This window comes from Coptis chinensis, chromosome 7 (assembly GCF_015680905.1).
Source record: "Coptis chinensis isolate HL-2020 chromosome 7, ASM1568090v1, whole genome shotgun sequence".
Lineage (NCBI taxonomy): Eukaryota > Viridiplantae > Streptophyta > Magnoliopsida > Ranunculales > Ranunculaceae > Coptis > Coptis chinensis.
Genome location: NC_141462.1, coordinates 22,969,592 through 22,993,044, shown reverse-complemented (window position 1 = coordinate 22,993,044; position 23,453 = coordinate 22,969,592). Strand labels below are relative to the sequence as shown.

The following is a 23,453-nucleotide window of genomic DNA, read 5'->3' as shown; positions in this document are numbered from 1 at the left end:
TTAAGAGGAGAGAAAAGATTACCTGATTGAGACGTAAGCTATAAGGTAAATAAGATATCCTGTTGGTTAATGGAGTCACTCAAAGGGAGACCAGGAGTAACTTAAGGATATCCTACTTCCTGATCAGATGCACCAATTATTACTTAGAATGGTAATTTTTGGTTGGTAATAGATTCTTATCTCTTTCTTCCCTCCATTTCTTTCCAGTTTAAGCAATTTCCGGTTTTGTTCCTTCCTTTTCAAACTCTTGGCTTTGTATCGTCCTTTTCCTGTAATTATGGTTAGCGGTCTTAACAATCAAGCTAGTAATGCTGTTCCTGTAAGAGATGCTGTTCCATCTTCGTGGAGTGCTCTGTTCCATGGTTCAGGGGTGGTATCGTCTCTCACTCCTTTGAGGAGCTTCTCTCCAATCCTCAATGATGGGGTTGCCATGGTTCCTGACGAACTGGTCGACCAAGGTATCCAGCAATGGGATGACTATTTAGTTGGGTATTTCTTAGATAAGCGGTTGTCTTTCCCATTTGTCAGGGATTTTCTCACTAAGACTTGGAAGCTTAAAGCAAGCTTTGAAATTACAACTGATAAGGAGCTTTTTTATTTGAGCTTTACCAGTAATGAAGATCGGAAGATGGTTCTAGAATCGGGGCCGGTGTTTATTGCAGATAGGATCTTTGTTCTTAAGCCGTGGAGTGTTGAGATTGACTGCCAGCGGAGTGTTCTCACCACAGTTCCAGTTTGGGTGAAACTGCATGACCTTCCTAAAGAAATGTGGACTTTGGATGGTTTATCCTATACTGCCAGTTTGATAGCAGGGCCAATGTTCATGGATGACGCAACGGCAAAAAGAAAGAGACTGTCGTTTGCAAGGGTATGTGTAGAGGTCCCTGTAAACCATAAATATGAACCTACTGTTCGGCTTAAGGTGAAAGGACGATAAGTAGCGGTGGGAGTTGAATATACATGGAAACCATTGTCATGTGAGAAGTGTAACAAGTTTGGTCATTCCACAAGCAGATGTGGGGCTAGAATTGTGAGGAGATGGAATGCTCGAAATATGGTGAGGGGTGAAACTAGTGGCACTACTAGTTTAGAAACTAATGTTGAAGGGATTGAAAACCAGCAGAATAGCACCAACTTGGGGGCTAACAATCAGACTGGGATAATAGGACCAGCCCTACAGGAGGATCAAAATAATACAGTAGGTCCTTATACTCGACAGGAAGGAGGAGTTTGTGGGGATGCTCCAGCGCAAGGACCAGTTCGATCAATCGGTCTGTATAATGAAAATGCCCTTGGTACTAGTCCAATAACAGGGGAGATGGGTATTACTTCTCCAGTAGCAGTCAATGTGGAGGAGGAGTCAATACTAGAACCAGGGTACTCAGTGGGGGGTGTAGCTATAGTACAAGAGAACCAAGCTGGGTATGGTAATAGGTTTCTCTTATTACAAGAGGATGAAGAGTCTCCTGGGAACAACAATGAGATAGTGGTTTATGATGAATCAACAGATGCCGGGGAAGCACAATTCCAAGGAGAACATGCTCTATATGAAGCAGCTACCCTGGAGGAAGAAACCATTAACGATGACCTCTCCGAAACTGAAAAAGAATTCTTTGATGATGAGCATAGTCCACAAGACCTAGCCCTACTTCCTTTGCAAGTGATAACAAGGGCTCAGTCTAAGCAGCAACAAAATCCACAAAATTCCAACAACAAAGGGAAGGGTAAGAACAAGGGTTCTGGGAGGAAGGGGAAACATAAACGGTAGTCATGTCGAAGCTTGCTGTATGGAATGTACGAGGCCTTAATGACCTCAATAAAGCTAGTTACCTGAATAAATTTAGAAGGGTGAATAATTTATGTCTTTTTGCTATGGTGGAGACGAAAGTCAGAATAGAGAAGTTTCAGCTTATCAGTAGTCTCTGTTGTCCTTCGTGGCCTTTTGTAAACAACTACAGTAGCAATGACAGTGGCAGAATCTGGATATCGTGGGATCCGGGGGTTATAGCACTATCGAAAATAAAGGAGACTGAGCAACTTATACACTGTAAGATTGATCTGCTCCCTTCTTTGAAATCTTTCTTTTTTACTGTGATATATGCAAGTAACAATAGTGCAGATAGAACGAGGCTATGGGCTGAAATTTGCAATATTCACAATGGCACACAAGGAGAGTGGTGCGTTGCAGGAGACTTTAAAAATGTTCTTTATTCGTTTGAACGGATTGGTGGAGAAGCGGTGCACCCTAGGGAAACCACCCCTTTCAGGGATTGTCTTGTCACATCTGAGCTGTATGATCTCAAAGCTATTGGGGCATTCTATACATGGACCAATTTTGATAGGAAGTGGTCTAAAATTGATCGATGCTTGGTGAATAGTGCCTGGAGTACTACATTCTCCTACTCTTATGCAGAATACCTGCCCTCGGGTACTTCAGATCACTCTCCAATAGTTATCGCTATCATCAACAGAGTTGCTGCTAGTCCTCCTTTCAGGTTTAGTAACTTTTGGATCCACTACCAAAAGAACGACTTTACCCGACTGACTATGGCTGTCGTGAAAGGTATTACCCGACGCACCAAAACCGCCGCAAAGACCGCCGGAAAATGCTCGGTCGGCATAGCCTTCCCGACGGTTTTATTGGTCAAAACAGCCGTCGGGGTTGAAGATCTTTGCCGACCGGACATTCCGGCTGTTAATAACCGTCGGATATGCCGGTATCAAAACCGTCGGATAGTTCCTGCTTTGTCAAAACCGCCGGATATTCCTGGCCGCTAAAACCGCCGGATATTCCCATTGTTAAAAACCGTTGGATAGTTCTATTGTTATGAACCGTCGGTTAGACCATCATCATCACCGTCGGATATATGCCACTGCTAGCCGTCGGGTAGTTTCCTACTAGAGCGGTTTTCATCCGTCGGGTATTAGTTCTTTATTTTAAAAAATATTTTTATAATAATTGTTTTGTATCCCAACATTACATTCTTGCAAGTTCCCACTCAAATGCTACAAACGCCAATGTATTCATAAAGAAACAATGTGTTCAAAAAAAACAAGAATAAGACATGTTGTTCACTAAGTATACATATTACTTCCTTTAGAAACCAAAAATCAGCACCACGCATTACACCATCGTCTAACAACCGGTCCTAGTAATCTCTAGTACCATTACTTACAACAAACATACTCAAAAACCAAAATAGATGAAGTTTGCATATCCCACACAATAGATTACTCATCGCAACCTTGATTCAACCCTTCAACAAAATCACTAAGGTCCAAAGCGTCTCACCAAGTTGGTAATCCATTTGCCAAGATCTTGAAGTGAGTTTTCGACCAAAAAAAAGAAGCGAAGAAGATCATGAAGTACTCTCTTAGGAACTAGAAATAATTCTAGTCTGTTCTATTCTAGCTATAAGTACCTAAAAAATACCCAAATATCTTGCTAATCAAAACAGAATGTAAGAAACTTGCTAATCAAAACAGAATAAAAACACGTCTTTGGAAGAATGTTTGAAGTTTGTACACTAACCAAAACAGAATCAAAAGCCTTAAGTTCTATTTAAGCCCTCTCAAGGTCCTTGAACAACTGCATGCCTATCTTGGATTTTGAAGAGCCATGTGTGTTATAATAGCTTGTAGCTTTGTTCCCACTCCTAAGATTGCCTGCAAGGAGAATCATTCAACTCAATTAGCTTGTCATTACAAAACCTTGAACTCAATTAGATAATTAGCTTCACAATTTGTTCATCTCATTCTACGGTCGGAATCCTTGGGATACACCCATATGTCGCATGACAAGTAAGTTGAGTGATTTAAAAGCGTGGTCGAAGTCACCCTAATTACAATATTCATCATCTCCGGAGGACATTCGCCCGACTTTAAAGATCTCACATACTTGAACCTGATCTAACAGGTTACGTTTCGCAATTCGACTTTGTGTTCAAGATGCATGTCGGGTTTCTTTGATTTTCACATACCGTTACAGAATATATATACTAGAGATGTATATACCAATCACAAAATATATAAATTTATATCAATCTCACAATTCAAGATTTGTATAACATATCTTACACCTCTACCTTCTAAGATACACCAAATTATTTGACAAGATAGCTATGGATATTGCCACGTAAAACCATGGTTTGATCTTGTTGTATGCGATGAATCCACTAACCAACTGTGTGTGTCCGATATACCAAAATCTAGTAGCAGACCTTTACCATGTTACAACTTACAACTACTGAAGCTATAATAAGAAATCGATCAATAGAGCTTTACCTCTTTGTATTACCATCGGCATTAGCCCCAAAAACAAGTTCTCACATTCGGTTTCGGTTTAGGTTTAACTTTATTGATATATATGACTTGTGCGGACATCCCCGTCACCATAAGAAAGAGAATAAAAGTCAGAAAAGGAATAATTGCTAAAAAGAAAGGCAACAATGCGCATTTTTTGAAGAGCTTAGCAAACCTTTTTTAAGGGAGAGCTCAGTCTGGCAGGGGTAAGTGTTGTACAAAAAGTCCAACTAAATTCATCACGTATTTCTCTATCTTCTTCTACTTTGTCTCATTTATCACACAACAAAGGACTAGTATCTGCAATCCTCTATTTCATATTTTCATGAAGCTGTATAATATAACCTATATGGGAAGAAGAAGAAAAGATAAAGAACTTGAATCATTGAATAGAGGACGGAAAACAACCGAAAGATAGGCGCTTAAACTAAACCCGCATACCTAGGGCTGCCAATCACCGCTACCTTCGGATCGAAGCATTTGTACAAGATAAAAGTTCCAACTGGAGGCACCAAGTATTAAGCTTAGCGAGGCGTGATTATCGAATTTTACACAAACCCCTCCACCACTTTCTCAATTTACTAATTTCCGGAAAAAACAAAACTGATAACAAAATTGAAGTCCATTAAAATGCGAGAACTAAACCCGGTTCAAACCTCGAGAAAAATGATTTTCTCACCGCATTTCTATTTTCATCTTTCATCCGGCTTTTCAATGCAATGAAGCTATGGATCTTCATTTTATGTATGACCTTCAAACGTGTAGCAAGATAACCTCACCTATACGAAGGAACACATGTCTCATCACATCTTTTCAAAATTGTAGGTCAACATGCTACAAGCTTACCCATTTACCACCAGAGGGCCACAAAGAATATGATACATAACTTGCAATTAATCTTTTTTGTACAACTAACTATACATAAAGGAACTAAGTCGGTGAAACCAGTCCCTTTTCAGAAGTATCATCACGATGGGAACTCGATAAACCTCCGCCCTGCTCCTTCCTTCAGATCCTCCATTCTGATGCTTCTTCAAGGAAGTAAACCAGAAAAACAAAAGATATTCACGCGGTGTTGACAACAATATCTCGTTAACTCCGAGGTGGATCGACGCTAACTCCCAACTTTTCAAGATTCTTCATATTACATTTTAATAGAAAGAGCAAAGGTGGATTCAAAACAATGGGAAGCACCAACCTTTGCATGCTTTAACAAAGTGTTCATGGGATAAGCTGGTGGAGAAATGTGGGATGTTCCATCTGCATTTTCCCGATTCTCACTTGGTGGAAGTTTCACGTGTCCTCCACTTTTCCAATTGTTAGAGCGACCATTAGGTTTGTGCTCGTGCAACTTGTCACTAGCCAAACTCTGTCTTCTAAGCGCTGGGGCATATAATCAAGAGGATTCAAAGGCATGCAGTCAATATCCTACATTGGAAAAAAATTAATTCCCATAAATCACTGTTTTCTACCCGAAAAATTATATTTGCATATTAAAGATAATTTTCTCCTCTTTTCTAATAGCTAAAATGGGTTCAGCGATGAAAAGGTGAGTTATATCAATATCCAAAAGACAAAAGAGGGAGATCCTCCCAACCTTTTGCTTCCTTAGCAAAGCACCAAGGAAAACAAGAGAATCCGAAGTTAGAAATTAAGACTACAAAGCAAGGACAGCAGAGATAGTGATGACAGGAATTACTGAGTCGTGACTAATATCAGGAGGTGACATCTTGCTCAAAAGATGGTGCAAATGTAAAAGAGAACAAAAACATCCCTCAAGGAGAATTTATTTGAGGAAATAGGAATACCTTATTTTTATGACCATGAATACAATCAAAAGTAGCCCGTATTTCTGCATACTTTTCTTCCCCAAAAGATTTCTTGTGAGCATATATGATCTAGAGTAAATCAAAATCAGAAGTTATAAATTATTATGAGTCCCCAAAAACTAAAAGAGGTATTTTATACTTACAATTAAAACTTACTTGTTCGAAGAGAGAGCGAGCAGCAGAGAGAAGAATGTCAGGCAAGTCTCTTCTTGAGAGAGAATAATGCCATTGGTTTCCACAAGCAACTCTAAGCTTTAAACACTGCTCATCAAATTCCTTGATAGAAAATGAACCCTGTCTGTCATTATCTATGGCCCATCTAAATCCCTACAATCATTTGACATATCCGTTAGCTTCTTCTGATACATAGTGCGATTTTTAGCAATCATTTCCTATTCACATGAGACGTCAAAACTATCACTTGTGGCACCTGAACACCAATTATTGGGACAACCACTGCATACCAAGTATCCACAAAAGCAGCAAACCATGCATGCATTCCTGCGGCAAAAGAATTATCATATGACTTGGTGCAAATTACTGAAACATTGCAAGTTAAATTTCCATTAGTACAAGTCTTATTTAACTGACCTCCAAGCATGTCAAAATTTCGAAAAGAAATTCCAACAAGTAATTTCACAGTGAAAAAAATGGACTTAGGGGGAGAATAAAACAATGTAGCATATAAGGCTTTTATATTGCAAGACCCTTCTCCGAGTGTCTCCCAAGGTATATACTTTGTTTTTACAGGAAGGCATCAAGAATCTCAATTTGTGGCTTGATACAGGATATTCTACTTTTCTCTTTTTTATGTTTCTAATATCATCAAAAAAAATACTCCCCAAATCCTTTTCAAACCCTTATTGACAAAATTTGGTCCTGATTTCCATTGAAAATTACAACAGCAAGACGATAAGACAAGAGGGAACAATAATGGAATGAGGAAATCCCCTGTCGAGTAATACAAAAGGCGATAACAAGGTACCCTTTGGGGTGTCAAGAAGTGGCTGCATGGCCGTTGAACCAACGATCTATTCAGGAACAAGATTTCGCAGATTGGCATACCTAATAAATAACGAAATTTTGGAACTTATTCTTGTGACAAAAGGAGAACAGATCAGAATTTTAAGAGGGTGGAGGGGTATTCTCGATTGCATAATGAGTTTTAAAAAGGGACGATCATTAGATAGTAGAGTCACCTGGTCAATTTTTAACAGGTCTCCCTCGAGGAGACGAGCATCGGCTGGTACTATGTCTCCAAGTTTTATAATCGATGACATCTCGGGAACAAGAACTGCTGATCTTCTTCGTTCCACTTTCCATCTCGAATTGAAGGAGGCGGTGGAAGGAGGGAAAGATTTAGGAATCACATCCATGGACCGAGGACTAGAAACTTTCACCTGAAATTGAGGTTGGAAGCTACAAGAGCTCGATGTATGTAGTTTATAGCGGGAACCGTAACCGAGCTGCATTTGGAATTGTAGTCAATACTTCACCGCCAACAAAGAATGGCGTTATATTGGTCCACTAAACATAAGCAAACAACATTTTTGTGACCCATCTTTCTTTGCTTTTGCGGGGATTGTCCAATCTCTAACACTTATTCATTAGTGACACCCACCATAACCTCAATACTAGTGTTCGCTAAAGAGCATTAAGCATACCACGATCCGCATCAAAGAGGCGACATGATCGATCCGATTAGCTTTCGGATTGCTACAACCTCCTTTGGGTGATGGTAAGTTGGTGGACGCCGGTGCCAATATTTACTCCCACAAATGCACCCGCCGGTTAAAACCATGTTTGATTAAAAGCACGGTAGAATAATGGGAAGAAAGCAAAAATATAATGATAAAAGTTAAAGAATAAATGAGGGACATGGTTACATCAACTGGTAAACCCGATTTAAAACCAATGGTGTTCATAACTTCTTTAAAATAGATTCTAAACAACAGCTATAATTATCGATGCAGCTTAAAAATAAAAAACGGTCATGAAGAAAACAACTAAATGCAAACAGAAAACCCAGATAAGCAAAATCTGTTCAATCTAGTACCTTAGCCTTAGGGTTTGACTTGTTAAGCAACAGTTCAGTTTGAAACAGAATCAAAACCATGGAAGCATGGTCCTAGGGCCTTCTATATTAAAAAGGCAAGTTTGTAAAGAAGCTTATGTCAACAGAAAATAATTGATTGACTTGGCACTTTTTCTTACTGCGCCCGGTCGGCGGTGAGTATTTCCAAGTGTGATTTTGCAATCGACACTAGCATTGCCAAATGATTGCTTCAAATTGTTTCCACGCTTTAATGGTGACCACTAACGTCCCTGTAAACACTGTAGAAGAAGTTTCGCCTTTTCCGGAATCGGGGTGGACCGGATCGAATCAATCTTTGCGAGCAAAGGAATTGCCTCTGCGCAGCCCATCGACCGAAGTTTTAGAGACTTCGGCAGGCAAGTGACCAAGCTTGCCCGAGATGGAAAAGTGATCCAAAAAGCTTCTTGAGTTGCCTCGAACCGTCTTGAGTGATGTGACCAAGTGGGGATGCCGAAAGTCGCAGCTCGGTGGCCCTCGACGTGGGAAATTGCTAAATAGTGAATTAAGAGCTTTGAGGTACTCCTCGTTCACACTTCCAAAGAGCCCATAAATCCTTTTCTATAGAAATGCAGGAATGAACAAATTCACCGGACAAAAGAAATATTAGTTATGAACATGAAAAAACACGAGGAGCACTAAGGAACAACTAAATATCGGTTATATTAAAGCAAACCAAGATCGGACCACCACAGGGAAAATGGTCTAAATCAGCAAAAGCGCTACGTCCCTGCAGTAATGATGTGCACATTAGTAACCCAAGAGACCGCTAGTCCTTCTCAAGAAATGCAAATGAATTGGAGATGAGATCGCTTAAATAACAAAATAAGAAGTTGACTGTGATATCGAAAGCATTATTCCTCCAAGGCAGCTCCAACCTCCCTTTTAAGAAACCGATATACATAAACAGGAGAGAAAGCCTTAAACTATGACCATGTTTCCAAATGTTGAATGCACCGACACCTCCCATCATAAGAAACCAAAGGAATGCGATTGGAGCAAAGAGCCACCCAACTTTATCGGTTCCATAACTTTGCATACTAAACAAGCAAAAATAACTGTAATAATCGAGATCCCCGTTTTAAGCCCTCTTATATTTTCTTCAAATATAGAAATTTCCCTCTCATAATTGTTTTTAAAAACGATAGAAAGTGTTACCTAAACTAAAGGTAATCATCAGTATCAAGTTTATTTTCCTACAAAAAGAATAATTCCGATGAATGAGTCTATACAAATTAATAAAAAAGAAACTAACAATTTGCAATCGAACCATCGGAAACGTTTGTTATCATTATTAATGTTGTTTTGTTAATCTGCCTTTTTTGTTCCCAAGTGAAAATCGGATAAGAATTTATTCAATGCTAAGAAACTAAATACCTCTAATCAGGGAGAAGCTAAAGGAAAACAACACTAAGTTGAACCACTGAAAAGTTGAATAGTCCTTATACCACTAAATTAGTAAATTACTAGCCAATTGCCACAATCTCGATCCCTTCTCCAAAGCATGCTTTACAAAACAATCTTTACAAAGATGTACTCTAAGATATCAAATCAAAGAATAGTATTCCCATTATGTTTCAAAGACTTTGCATTCATTTCTTTCCAATATGCATCCACCAGAAGAGAGAAAAACATAGGCAACACATATATGATGAATATCAGAGGGAAAGGATGATAGTATTCACTTACATGTGTAACTCCACCTTCTTGTCCATGCAAAACATATAAAAGCTCCATATTGCCCTAAGAAACGGGATGGAGTAAAATATGAGTTTTCGCCATGAATAGAAACAAGTAGAAATCAGAGAAGAAAGAAAAAAGAATTACTTACATCTATAATAGCACCAGCAGCCTTGGGTTAGCGTAGGTGAATCCAAAGAAAACAAAACATCTGCCATCCTTTCTCTCTCCTCCTTTATCTGGGCTTGGGACCAGCAATGCAAACTTATCATAAGTTTGCACAGGCGGAGTTACCAAGGGGGTTGGTAGAACACAACTCAATTATTGCTTTCCTAAGAACCATATTAAATAGTGATAAAAATATACATCACAAACCATTTAAAACCCAAAAGGAAATAACAAAAAGCTAGTAGTTTACTTAGTACTTGGCACTGGTAAAAGCCAATAAAAACATTTAAGTAAATGAGCAGTGTTTCAAGAAGGTGACCTAATGATTACAACATTAGCAGTTCTTTGGGCCAGATAACACTCCCTTGAGCGACCTCGCCAAGCTTTGATCTCCAATCATCATGAGGCAATGGTAGTACAGCACCTCCGTCATAAACCACGTTCACATGAACTTTGAAGTTTCCCTCTTCCAATCTCCTGTTACCAAACTCGGTATTAGGATCAATATCTTGCACGATACCTCTCGCCACGACTCTAAGTGGCCAACCACCACGCAGATCACATTCTTTACCAATATATTCATTGACAACCTACAAATTTAAATTGTGTTATCGGGTCTTTTCCTTATAAGAGATATTTTTCAAAAATAACTTTCGAATAATTACCGGGAAGCGTGACTAGAACGTGGTGATTCAACATCTGCCGCCATAGGCATTCTTCCTTGGCTCATAAATTCTCTCAACAAAGCTGAATTCTCCAACATCAGATTCTCAAGCACATCTACCCTCTTCACAAGGTCCGTGTTCATCTCTTTCAAAGCTAAATTCTGTTGTGCCACAACTTTCATCTTCTTTCACCGATGTTTTGCAGACCCTTCACCCAAGCCTCAAAAAACACCCCTACTATCCGCCCAAGAACACAGACTTAATAGACAATCGATTTAATACCTTTAAAATCATGTCAAACAACAATTAATTACAATAACTATGATTCAATATGAGACCTTTGTGAGGGCATCATTCACCGACGTCTCTCGTGACTCCGGGTGCAAAGCAGTGTAGTCATTAAGCTTTTCCTAGTAAATCGGATAAACAAAAATATCCCAAATTACTATCTTAAAAATAATTTAGTATCTCAATTCTTATTAAATCAGTACACTAACAACTAGCTCCGGGTTTTGGTGTTCCCCATTCTTTCTTTTATGATTGTGCATATATTGGTCCAATCTAGTGATAGATGACACAGGACCCCTTTCTCCTTTGCCATTTCAACTCTAGCTAAACCGCAGATTTCCTCCCAAGACACTTAAGAGTTTTTTGTTGTTTACGATTTTTTCGTGGTTCCTCAAACTAGAAGCCTGCACATGTTAAAGTTAGTAATAGTGCACTTTAATTTATATCAAAACACATATACTTAATCACCATGAAATAAAAACAGAAAACCCATTAACCTTGAATTTCGAATTGCAATTATCCACAAATTGTCGCCAATCTTGCGGAGAGGAATTCCTTTGTTTGGGATGTTCCCTCACAAAGGAAGGAGGTTGATCTTTGACGTATTTTTGAACAACTCATGCTTGTACTCCTTCCACGCTTTCGAATTTGCTTATTGTCCAATCCGTGTCAATAGTATCGATGTTTTCAAACACATACATTCTTCCTAAAGTTTTAATTGCTTTGGGTATGATGCTCTCATGCTGAACGAACCGGTTTCCAGCTATCATAGTTTAATTGGGATGTCACGGCGAAAGCAATGTGACCAAGCTTGGTGATGAAATGGTCAACCTCTTCTTTGGGCTCATCTGGTTGACCCCACTCATTAAGCTTAATGATTACCTTCTCATAGCCTTCGGGCAGCTCCTCCGAAACACCTATCGAAGGACCTCTTGTTTCCTTAGAAGAGGAAGTTGATGCACCATAAATGTGTGTCTCACCTGCATATATCAACCAAATTTGTTAGTAAGATCAAAACAATGGTATGGAAATTAAACTTAAAACTAAAAGTCATCTCCATTACCTAAGTCATCACCAAGGCTGTCACTTAGTAAATGTGAGCTGCTATGTGTTTGTCTCTCGTCCATGTGCAAAGAGCTGTAATACAATACAACAAGTATGCATGTCCATGGTGCAGAGATCAAGATCAGTTAATTTTTTATTTAAATTTCTATTTAACTAGCAAGATAAAGCATTCCATAAAAGGCCTATTATGCACACATGAAAAATACAGCCGGAAAATAAAAAGATTCAAGTACAGGCATACCCTGTTCAAACAAAAAGTTGCACTTAATCAAAGAACTACCAAAATTTTAATACCACAAAACTCACACCACTAAGTCAACACAAAATATAAATGGACTATGTTCTAGATCTCTTTCTTTTTCTGCTACTCTCAACAACTTCAAACATGTCGCCCGGGTCGTTGAATATCAGGTTCATCCACCATAGAAATGTCGAGGGTTGTTAGGCCCTATATCTGAATCATTCACCACTCTTTTCCTCGAGAGACACGGTCCACCTTCATCAAAATACACTTTTCTTGGAACCTCCAAGACTACATGCCATTCAAGATTCTTGGGATCTTGGGAATAGAAAACCCGATTAGCCTTCTGCAAGAATAAATGGTTCATCACATATATGGTCCGAATCGAGTTGATTGGATAAGTTGACCAACCTCAACTTTGCTTCCTCATCCACTTTCACACCAAGTTGTGTGCACTTAGCCCAATCACACTTGAACAAAACAGTCTTGTAGTCTTCAACGATAATTTAGTTGAACAATATTTGTTAGAACGCCATAGTAATCTGCATCTTCATCAATTGGATTTTTATCCTTAGAACTAGAACGGAAAGTTGTAGGGCAACTTGTGGTGGTAACACCATTGTTTTGGTTCCTTTTATTTTTCTGATAGTCTTTGGTGATGAAGAGAAACCCATTAACACAATACTTATGGTACTTTGTAGCAAAGCGTGTAGGTCCCCTAACTAAATCCTTGAAGTGATCATCAGTGGATTCGAGGAACTCCTGCTGTTTTGTCAACCATGTGATGAAATCATCAGAACACAATGCAACCCTAGTGTGCCCAGTCCTCCTCCTTGCACTTGTTCTATTGTCCTCAATGAAGCTAGTGTACTTCCTAAATGATTTTTGAAGTAATAAAGTCAGTTAGGATTATGTATATAATTTAGATTGTGTTAAGTTTCTAACAACTTTAATACGACGTGATATACTTACGTGTGCCATCTGTCATAACTAGGATGACTTCTTAGTACCCATTGGCGTGCTTGTTCATACTCCACACCTTCCAATAAATACTTTGCACTTGGGCCAAGTGGCCCACCCTCATTGGCAGTGTGGTTGTCGTCTACACTATCCAAAAAATCTGGTAAAACATCAGGTTCATTTTCAGCCATCCTATCAAGTTTATCTAAAAGACCACCTCCTCCTTTATATCCAGCACAATACATTAGTGTCTCCTCCTTCAAGTAACGCTCTGCAATACACCCTTCCGGGCGCGCTTTGTTGGTAACATAATCCTTGAAATATTTCATGTACCTTAAAAAAGTATTTTAGAAGCAATAGAATCTTAAAAATGAGAAAATGAGAAAATAAATAAATAAAATAAGTAACAAAAATCAGGCTAATTACCTTCAAAACAATACATCCACCTAAAGAAAACAGGCCCACAAAGGCGAGCCTCATGAGCTAAGTGAATAGGAAGATGCATCATAGTAACAAACAATGATGGTGGGCAGAGATCTCCAAATACAAGACAATGCCTTGACCATACCCCTTTCCAATTACATCAAGTGTTTCAATCTCTACTTTCTTGAACACAAAGCACTAAAGAAAGTACAAATGGTAGTAATAATTGTTCGAGCTTCTTTTCTGTTGCCATCTCTATAAGCATGTCAGATATTAATACCGGCAACAAATGTTGCATTTAGAATATGATAGTCATGTGACTTCATTTGTCTCAAATCCATTGAATCTCCTTTGACAATATTAGACCAGTTACCACTAAAACCCAACAGTACACTAAGATTATGCAAGGTTTGGATGAACAACTTCTTCTCCTCTTTTCGAAGCCAAAAGATACCTTGAGGCATAACCTGTTTCCCCGCCAAGCTTAGTCACCCAATATTTCTTCTTTCTCTTCATGCTTTAAATCTTTTGCGTGCATTGACATCATCTTTAGTTTTCCTTTCAGATTCAACATCAAAGCAAGAAGAATTTCACATACATTTTTTCAATATGCATGACATCAAGGTTATGATGAGGGACGAGAATGTGTTTCCAATACTTGAGCTTAAAGAAGATAGATCGCTTTGAAAACCACAAATTTCCTTTATTCCCTTCCTTATTCTTGCCGAAGCTTCCCAAATTGATGATTTTTCAAACTCTTAGTCATTCTCTTAACTTCAACTCCGGTCAACCTTATTGGTTGCTCACCTTCTTCCTTTGTCTTATCATAGGTGCTTTCTCTTGTATCATTTCTAGCCTCGGATCTCAATGGAAGCCACCGCCTACTTCTCATATACACATGCTTACTTCCATGGTGAAGTCTTATAGAAGCAGATTTTAGGACCACAAGGAGGGCAAGCAAATTTTCCCTTAGTTCTACAGCCGGAGATATTCCCATGTTTTTTGGAAAATTATGGATTGTCCACAATAAAATGGCACGATATGGAACTCTTCACCTTTAAATGCATCTTTAACCATCACCCCATCACGCCACAATTCTTGGAGTTCTTTAACCAACGGCCTGCAAATAAACGTCAATATCATTACCTCGGGTTGCTTTGGACCCTCAATAAGAGTTGAAAGCATAGTGAATTGAGACTTCATGCATAGCCAAGGGAGGTTATAGTTCACAAGCATAACAGGCCATGAACTCAGGTTTAGCGTATTTAGCTCCAAAGTTGCCATAAGGAGTAAAACCATCGGTGGCTAGTCCCAAGCTTAACATTCCGTGGCTCTACAGAGAAGTCCGGATATTTTAAATTGACTTGCTTCCACACCGCCGAAGTCAACGGGATGCCTCATCGTGCGGGCTTTGATTCTCCAAAGAGAATGCCACCGCATCTCCTTTGCCACCCAAGGCACACTATACAATCGCTTCAATCTTTCCGTAAGTGGAAAGTATCGCAAGACCTTAGCAGGCACCCTAGTTCGCTTCCTCAAATCTTCAATGGTTGGAGTTTTGTATCTAGAAACTCCACAAGTAGGACAGGTAACCTTAAATTCATTCTTTTCCCAATACAAGATGCAGTCATTTCTACATGCATCGATCTTCTTGCATTTCAGTTTCAAGTCTTTAATCATCTTATCTGCCCTGTAGTTATTCTCTGGTATCTTGTTACCGCCAGTAACACCATGCGGAGTAGTTGAAGCAATACGGTAAAACTCTTATCACTCCACCCATTTGTGTACTTCAGGTTAAGGAGTTTCACGACAAATCTAAGAACACTGAAGTCACATCCAGGATATAATGCAGTCATTGCTTCACGCAAGTTAGCGTTAAAAGCAACACCGTCTACGACTTCTCTCCCCTCTGTACAACCTCCTGGATCATCTCCAAGAAAAGTGTCCAAGTTGTCAAGACTAAACTCTTGAGCAATGGTGTGGAAAGCAGCATTCATGTCAACCACATGCACGTTCTCTTGAAATCCCGGCCCTCTTTCATTGTGTTGTTCTTCCACTTCTTTCTCACCGTGCAAGAACCACATTTTATATGTCTTGTCAAACCCATAGCTAAAACAGTGTAGGGCAACATTATCGCGGACTCATTGCTTTACGGTTTGGTTTTCGACACTTTCGACAAGAACATGGTATGACATTCTTGTTAACGTGGTGTTCCAAGGCAAAGGTTACAAACTCTGTAACACCTCTTATAAAACGGGGATGCCGAAAATCGTCTAGATCAATCCAACTCTTATCTATCAAGCACGTTGACTCCATGATGTACTTCTAAGAGATAAGAAAGAATAAATGAAACTCAGAACTAGAAAAATAGCTAAATAGTTATGTAGAGGCATACACTAACTAAGCCAAGGAGTTACAATGCTAACTCTAAGCATACACTAACTTCAAGCTAACTCTACGCATACACTAACTTAATATTCATTACCAAAGTTAGATGAAACTAGAGTCGAACACATATATTCATGCATTTTATATAATCAGCAATACATACACAAACATATTGGTGTTGTAATAAAAAAGACATCAATCCTACAATGCTAGCAAGACATTTCTATTTGAAAAATCAGTTCGTTTTTCAAAGAGTAAAAAAGGTATAATAGTTGAACTTAGTTAACTAGATTGCTCTCAAACTACCTTAGAATTTTTTTTACAGAACCAAACACAATGTGGCAATTTTATTTTGATACATTATCCTCATTTGACTAACACATTTGATTAAAGCATTACTCAAATAATAATAAAATGAGTTGCTTTAAACCAAATCAAAGTCAGTAGCCTTTGATTTGAAGGTATGATACTAGTATGCTACATATGATACTAGTCTCTATACACCTCTTTTGTTCGAATATTTTTTCGGCATTGAAGGTATATAATACAAGTCTACTACAATTATAAAGCTATATAAACACAACATTTCTAATTCCACAAAATGCATTACCACTAGTATAAAGCCCGCTTAACTGTCGTGTTTCATCAAACAATGTCGTATAAAAATGTGGAATATGGGGAACTGAAAAATAGAATAGAACTGAAAAAAAGATAGCCAGTGCATATCTATAGAATACTAAACTTTTACCGACACTAAAATATATAATACACACTTACGAGAAAGCAAAGAAAAACAGCCAAGGAACCCATTTTGTCATCCAAAGCAATTTAAACAAGAAGATCGACATTATGTAAAAAGCCCTTTGTTTTAAAAACACAAATCAAATTGGACAAACTTACCGAAATTTACGCTGACAGACGACAATATTCTGAGTTGAAATTAATCAAACACAAGTTTTAATAAAACAGCTAGAAAAGAAATCATGTTTCACTTATTGAACACAAGTTTTAAATAAATAACTAAAGTTTTCATCTTTTAAAAGCCGGTGTTCAAACGAGTAGTAGTGGCAGTGGAGGAGGAGATGCGTGGTGGCAGAGAGATGAGGTGGTGGCTTTGTAGTGAAGGAAAGTGAATATTTTTTAAGGATTAAACATGCAAAAACTAGAAAATTAAGTGAGAATGAGGCTGAGATACAAACAAATCAACTAAATATTCAAACATTGAAATTACCCCGCTCAGTTGAGAAGCGGCGTCGGTGCAATGAGATTCAGGGCGTCGGCGGTGCAATGAAATCCGGTGGGCCGGGTGCAATGAAATTCAAGGGGGCGGTGGGTGCAATGAAATTCAAGAGGTAATAGAATTCAAGGCGCGTCGGTGGGTGCAAATGAAATTCAAGGGCCGGTGGTGCAATGAAATTCAAGAGGTAATAGTCCGCGTGCAACTATTGCGAAAGGAAGGAAAATTGAAAACTTCGGCGTTGTTAGAGTCGGTTTTATTATTTTAATTTTAGGGGGTTTAATTTTTCATGAAATTTTAGAGCGTGAGAAGTGAAATCTTTGCCGCCTTTTGAATAGATATGCCGACGGCGGTTAAGAAGTGCACGCCATATTTTGGTGTCGTTGGAAACAAACAATGGTTAAAGGCAGTCGAACTAGCCGAGAGCTAAAAACTGTCGGGCAACTGTCGGACAGAACAAAACAATTGTAATTCCTCCGGGACGGATGGCCAACTAATACCCGACGGATAAAAGGCGTTGGACACTTCCTATGGTTATAAACCGTCGGGTAATCTTTCTGAAGTCTGTCGGGTAAAGTCGTTTTTTTGGTAGTGATCCTTCATCCAGAGTTCTTGGGCGCCTTTTTGCAATGTTGGAGGGTGCAAGTGAATGGCAGCCCTCTCTTCATTCTGACGCAAAAGCTCAAACTGTTGAAAAGCAAGTTGAAAAGTCGGGCAAAATTCTTCTCGCCGGACTTAACTAAGCGTGATCGAGGCTGCTAGGAAGGAACTCAAGTATATCTAAAGAAACAAACAAAGTAATCCAATGGATGCTCTACTATGCACTAGGGAAAAAGAAGCACATTCAACCCTCCGCCGACTTATCATCATGGAAGGTGAGGATCTCGTGCACCGCACTCGATGTGATTTGGATGAAATATGGAGATAAATGTAATGAGTTTTTCCATAAGATGATTAAAGAGAGAAAAGGTCGAATTTGATCCGGGCTCTTAATGATGATATCGGGTACTAGAAGGGAAGGGCATGAAGAAGTCTCTCCGCGAGCCTTTGTTGACTACTATAAGACCTTATTGGGACAACCGCCCCCGGCCTAGATGTGATCCCGATTACCTTGAGAGGCTGCACTTTTCTAGGGTTCTCGTCCCCCCGGATGAAGGCGAGACTATGATCTGTGATTTTTACAGAGGCCGAGATTCAACAAGCTCGTTTGAGATGGAGGATAATAAGGCCCCGAGGACTGATGGGTTCAATGCCTTTTTCTTTAAGAAGAACTGGCAATGGGTGAAAGATGAGTTTGTTCAAGCTATTCTTTCTATTTTCTCTCTTCAGTCTGTGCATAGAGGAGTGAACTCAACTCACTTGTGTCTCATCCCGAAATGTGCAACACCATCGAGGGTGGAAGAGTTCCGACCGATAACTTGCTGCAATGTTCTCTATAAGTGTGTCTCCAAAATGCTCACTAATAGAATGAAGCCATTTATGCCTGATATCATCTCCATGCAACAATCTGCCTTTATTCCGGGCAGATCCATTCAGGATAACCTCTTACTAGCTCATGAACTTATTAGAGGATACACAAGGGCTCATGGGACTAAACGATGCTCTATCAAGATTGATATTACCAAAGCATATGATACGGTGAGTTGGCAAACTATTGAGATGGTGATGGCAAGGTTTAGATTCCCAGATAAGTTCATTGAGTGGACTAAAATGTGCTACTCCTCACCTTTTTTTCTCCATTTTAGTAAAATGGGCCTCAAAGGTTATTTTGTCGGGTGCTAGAGGTCTTCGCCAAGGGATCCACTTTTCGCTTTATCTTTTGTCTTAGTAATGGAAGTGCTCAGTGGCATGTTGAGGAATAAGGTGGCAGCGAAGGAGTATTCTTACCATCCTAAATGTAAGAAATTGAGCATTACGCATCTTAGCTTTGCAAATGACATCTTGCTGTTTTGTAAAGGTGATCCCAATACGGTTCAAGCTATGAAGAATACCATTGAGGAGTTCTCTGCATGTACTGGTCTGAAGTTGAGTAGCCAGAAGACTACACTGCTTGCGGGTAGTGTGAGTCAACATGAAGCCCAGGAATTAGCGGATATCATGGAAGTGCAACTAGTCCAGCCACCGGTAACATACTTAGGCCTTCCTCTCACTACTTCTAGAATGGGAATTAAGGAGTGCCTGCCTTTGATAGAAATGGTGACAAAGAGGATATCAAATTGGAAGAATAAGTCTCTAACATCTTTGGAAGACTCCAATTGATACAATCGTCCTTTCTTCTCTTCATGTCTCATGGCGAGAACCTTCATCCTACCCCGTGAGAACTTTGAAGGACATCGCAAAGATTTGCAATAGATTCCTTTGGTCGGGGCCGGATATGATCTCCAAAATGCATCATGCAAGTCACGCTTACTCTCTCGGACTTGGTAAAGATCGTGGTGGCTTGGGCATTGTGGATCCAAGACATGGAATAAGGCTGCCTATTGTGGACTAGTTTTCAAAATTGCGAGCTATGAAGATTCCTTATGGGTTCAGTGGACAGTTGAAAACCATATCCGAAACCAACACTTTTGGACTATGAAAGTACCAACTGATGCCTCGTGGGTCTAGAGAAATGTCTTGAAGCACAGGGGAGCAACTCAAAAGTTTGTAAGGCATCAGATAGCGAAGGGTGGGCAGACCTATGTCTGGCATGATCCGTGGTGTCATGATGACTCCATTAATTCATTGGGCGTATAAATCCAACTACTTCATGTTCCGGATAACGCGCTTGTGAGTGAGCTTATTACGAGATGGGAGATGGAACCAGATCATTACCAGTTTGTTCGACAGGTGAGCTCAAGAGGAAAATAGAAGGAATCGAATTGAACCCTCTACTCTCTAGACCAAGTAATTTGGACGCCAACAAAGATCGGGTAGATTCACTATCCGGGTCAAGATACCGTGCTCTTAAGCGATCCAAACAAGGTGAAGTGGTACAAAGTTGATTTGGGGGCAGGCTTGTTCTTCGAAACATTCGCTTATTGTGGTGGCAGCTCTTTTGCAAATGCATTACCGACTTCGGGACAGGTTGGTTAAGAGGAAGGTATTAACGTGTCGAATTGTTGTTTTTTGCAACACCTCAAGAGAGCATTCAAACATTTGTTCTTTGATTGCCGGTTTACAAGAGAGTGTGGGCAAAAGTGAAGAGGTGGATGGGTTTGAGCAAGTAGTGTTTAGAGTCGCCAACCTCCGAATGGTACATTGATTGTTGCGGCTATGTCGTTCTGCTACTATGGAAGCTGAAATTATAAAAGCTATTGTTTGTGCAACAGTTTACGCCATCTGGAGAGAAAGGAATGCGAGGAGATTTCAGCAGCAACAACATACTGAAGAGCAAGTTTTCAGCAGAGTGCAAAAGGAGATGAAGATATATCTACAAACTGTGTTGAAGGAAGTTCCAGAGACTATAGCGGCAAGACTGCTGATTGACAAAATCGGTATACAAGTCTCCTTTACACAAACGAACCCCAGCTGGTGCTCGTGGCTTAGGCCTAAACTAGGTGAGCTGATGATAAATACTGATGGGTCGGTTACCGAGGACTCAAATGGATTTGGGGGAGTGATTAGAGATGAAACAGGGCAGTGAAACCGGCATTCACAGCAGTTCTACTAAGAAGTCGGGTTATGACCCAGGAGCTTTTAGCCATTGAAGCCGGGTATGAAGGGGTGCGGTAGACATTGGAGCTACAAGAGTAACCATTGGCGTCGACTCACAAAGGTGCTATTCGGCGATCATAGGCAAAAGAGGAACCCCTTGGTACTATCTTAATATCGCCGCTTCCATTATTGCTTTGAAAGATCAGTTCGAAGTAGTGGAGTTCAAACATGTTTATAGGGAGACTAATCGGGTAGCTGACTTTTTGTCAAAGCTATGTAATGTTTTACATGACTCCTTGCTGTTTTTCCTACCTCCTTTGGATGGTGCTCTATCTAAACTTGTAATGGAGGATGCGTAAGATAGAATGTATATGAGATTATGATTAATACAGGTTGGGGTCTGCCGAACCCTTAGCTTCTTAAAAAAAAAAAAATAAGTAACAATCATTAAAATCCAATGAACTAAATCAAAAAACCAAATTGGACCACCCTAGTTGCAACTACATAACTTTGTGCAAGCATGTATTTGTAAAAAAAAATTAATTTTTGTAGAAGGAAGCAAGCATAGAACTAACTTTGCAAAGAAACTTTAGTTGAGATCAAGAAAGCCATCTACTAAAGGAAACACCATGTCCCTTTAACTGAGCCCCACATTACAAAAAGGACTCTCATTAGCAACTCAAACAACCTCCACTCTAGACTGCAACAAGAAAAACAATAGCAGACACGCCATTCCTAGAAAACTTATATTGACTAGTAACACTCCTACGACATAATATCACAGAAACTTATATTGACATTTTTCAACAAAGCCGACAAGATAAAAAAAAAAACAACTGTCATAATATGTCAATTTTTAGTAGTCTTTATATATTATATATATATATATATATATATATATATATATATATATATATATATATATATATATATATATATATATATATTTATTTATTTATTTATTTATTTATTTATTATAGCTCCCTCTTCAATTGAGAAAGCGTTTCTAGAGTGTCCACGTGTCATGGCTAATTAAGAAAAAATAGGAGATAAAATAGAAAACAAATATTTATCTTTATCCTTAGATTACCCTTATAGAGACTCCAGTTTTTCCTAAACTCTTTTATTAAATATAAAAAAGTATGATATAAATAAGGAAACAATCCCATATAGAGTTTCACAGACTCTCTAACTTTTCCTAAACACGAGTTTCACAGAATCTCCAACTTTTCCTAAACAATACGAAAAAAAAATAGGTGACAAAAAACTAAATTGCTAAAACCAATAATTTCCACCGAAAACGATTTTCCTAAAACACTTTCGATTTGATGCGCCATCCATAATGGGATTTAAATATTTATTCATAGTTAAGGATTCCAAAAATCACAATTCTAGCCACAATAATTACGACATATTCCAATTAAATTTATAAATTTATATATTTTCAACACTATATATATAACTGCATTGAACTAACTTCAAAAAATAATTAACGGGAAATCGAAAACTGGATGCAAATGCAAGCATTAAACTAATCTTAAAAAATAATTAATAGAAAATCGGAATATGGATACAACTGCATTAAACTAACCTCAAATAATAATTAACGAGAAATCAAAACTTGGATGCAAATACATCAAACTAATATAAAAAAATAATTGTCGGAAAATCGGATCTGGATGTAAATTCATTGAACTAACCCTTAAAGATTAAATTAATGGGAAATCAAAAACTGGATGCAACTGCATTGAACTAACCTCAAAGAAAAATTAATTATAAATTGGAAACATTATGCAAATGTGTGGAACTAATCTTAAAGAATAATTAACGGAAATTGAAACCGGGTCGAAACTCCAGCTCAACTAATCTTAAAAAATAAACTAGATACAAATGCATTGAACTAACCTCAATAAATAATTAACAATAAATTGGAAACTTGATGCAAATTCATTAAATTAATATCAAACAATAAGTAACGAAAAATCGGAAACTTGATGCAAATGCAACCTTATCAAATAATAAACGAGAAATCAAAAACTGTATGCAAATGCATTAAACTAATCTCACAGAATAATTAACTAGAAATCAAAAACTGGATGCAAATGCATTGAGCTGACCTCAAAGAACAATTAACAAGGAATTAGAAATTGGATGCAAATGTATTGAACTAACTGTAAAGAATAATTAACGAGAAATCGGAAACTATATGCAACCGCATTGAACTAACCTAAAAAAAAAAAAAAATAACAAGAATCAGAAATTAGATTCAACTGCATTGAACTAACCTCAAAATATAAATAACGGAAAATCAGAAACTGGATGCAAATGCATTGAACTAATTTCAAAACATAGTTGGATTATATGTTGTGAGAATGTCTCGATAAGTATAGTTTTGCATTTAAAATTGTGTTTATCTTATCTCTTTCCGTATGATTGGTAACTTCTTGCTATTCAAGTAGCTTTAATATATATGAACTTC

The 23,453-nt window shown here is 38.5% G+C and overlaps 2 protein-coding genes across 2 annotated transcripts; both read left to right on the top strand.

Moving 5' to 3' along the window:
* The first annotated feature begins 277 nt into the window (after window positions 1–277).
* On the top strand, window positions 278–937 carry LOC147486670 (uncharacterized). The gene has a single exon (XM_086573811.1). The coding sequence runs from the start codon at window positions 278–280 to the stop codon at window positions 935–937; it is 660 nt and encodes a 219-aa protein (XP_086429937.1).
* An 18,231-nt stretch (window positions 938–19,168) lies between these two features.
* Window positions 19,169–19,597, top strand: LOC147486669 (uncharacterized). Its single transcript, XM_086573810.1, has one exon. The coding sequence runs from the start codon at window positions 19,169–19,171 to the stop codon at window positions 19,595–19,597; it is 429 nt and encodes a 142-aa protein (XP_086429936.1).
* The last annotated feature ends 3,856 nt before the right edge of the window (window positions 19,598–23,453 follow it).

What these genes read in the sequence shown, in the direction of transcription:
- LOC147486669 (XM_086573810.1), top strand. Translation starts at nt 19,169, where the DNA reads ATGGAAGTGCTCAGTGGCATGTTGAGGAATAAGGTGGCAGCGAAGGAG.
- LOC147486670 (XM_086573811.1), top strand. Translation starts at nt 278, where the DNA reads ATGGTTAGCGGTCTTAACAATCAAGCTAGTAATGCTGTTCCTGTAAGA.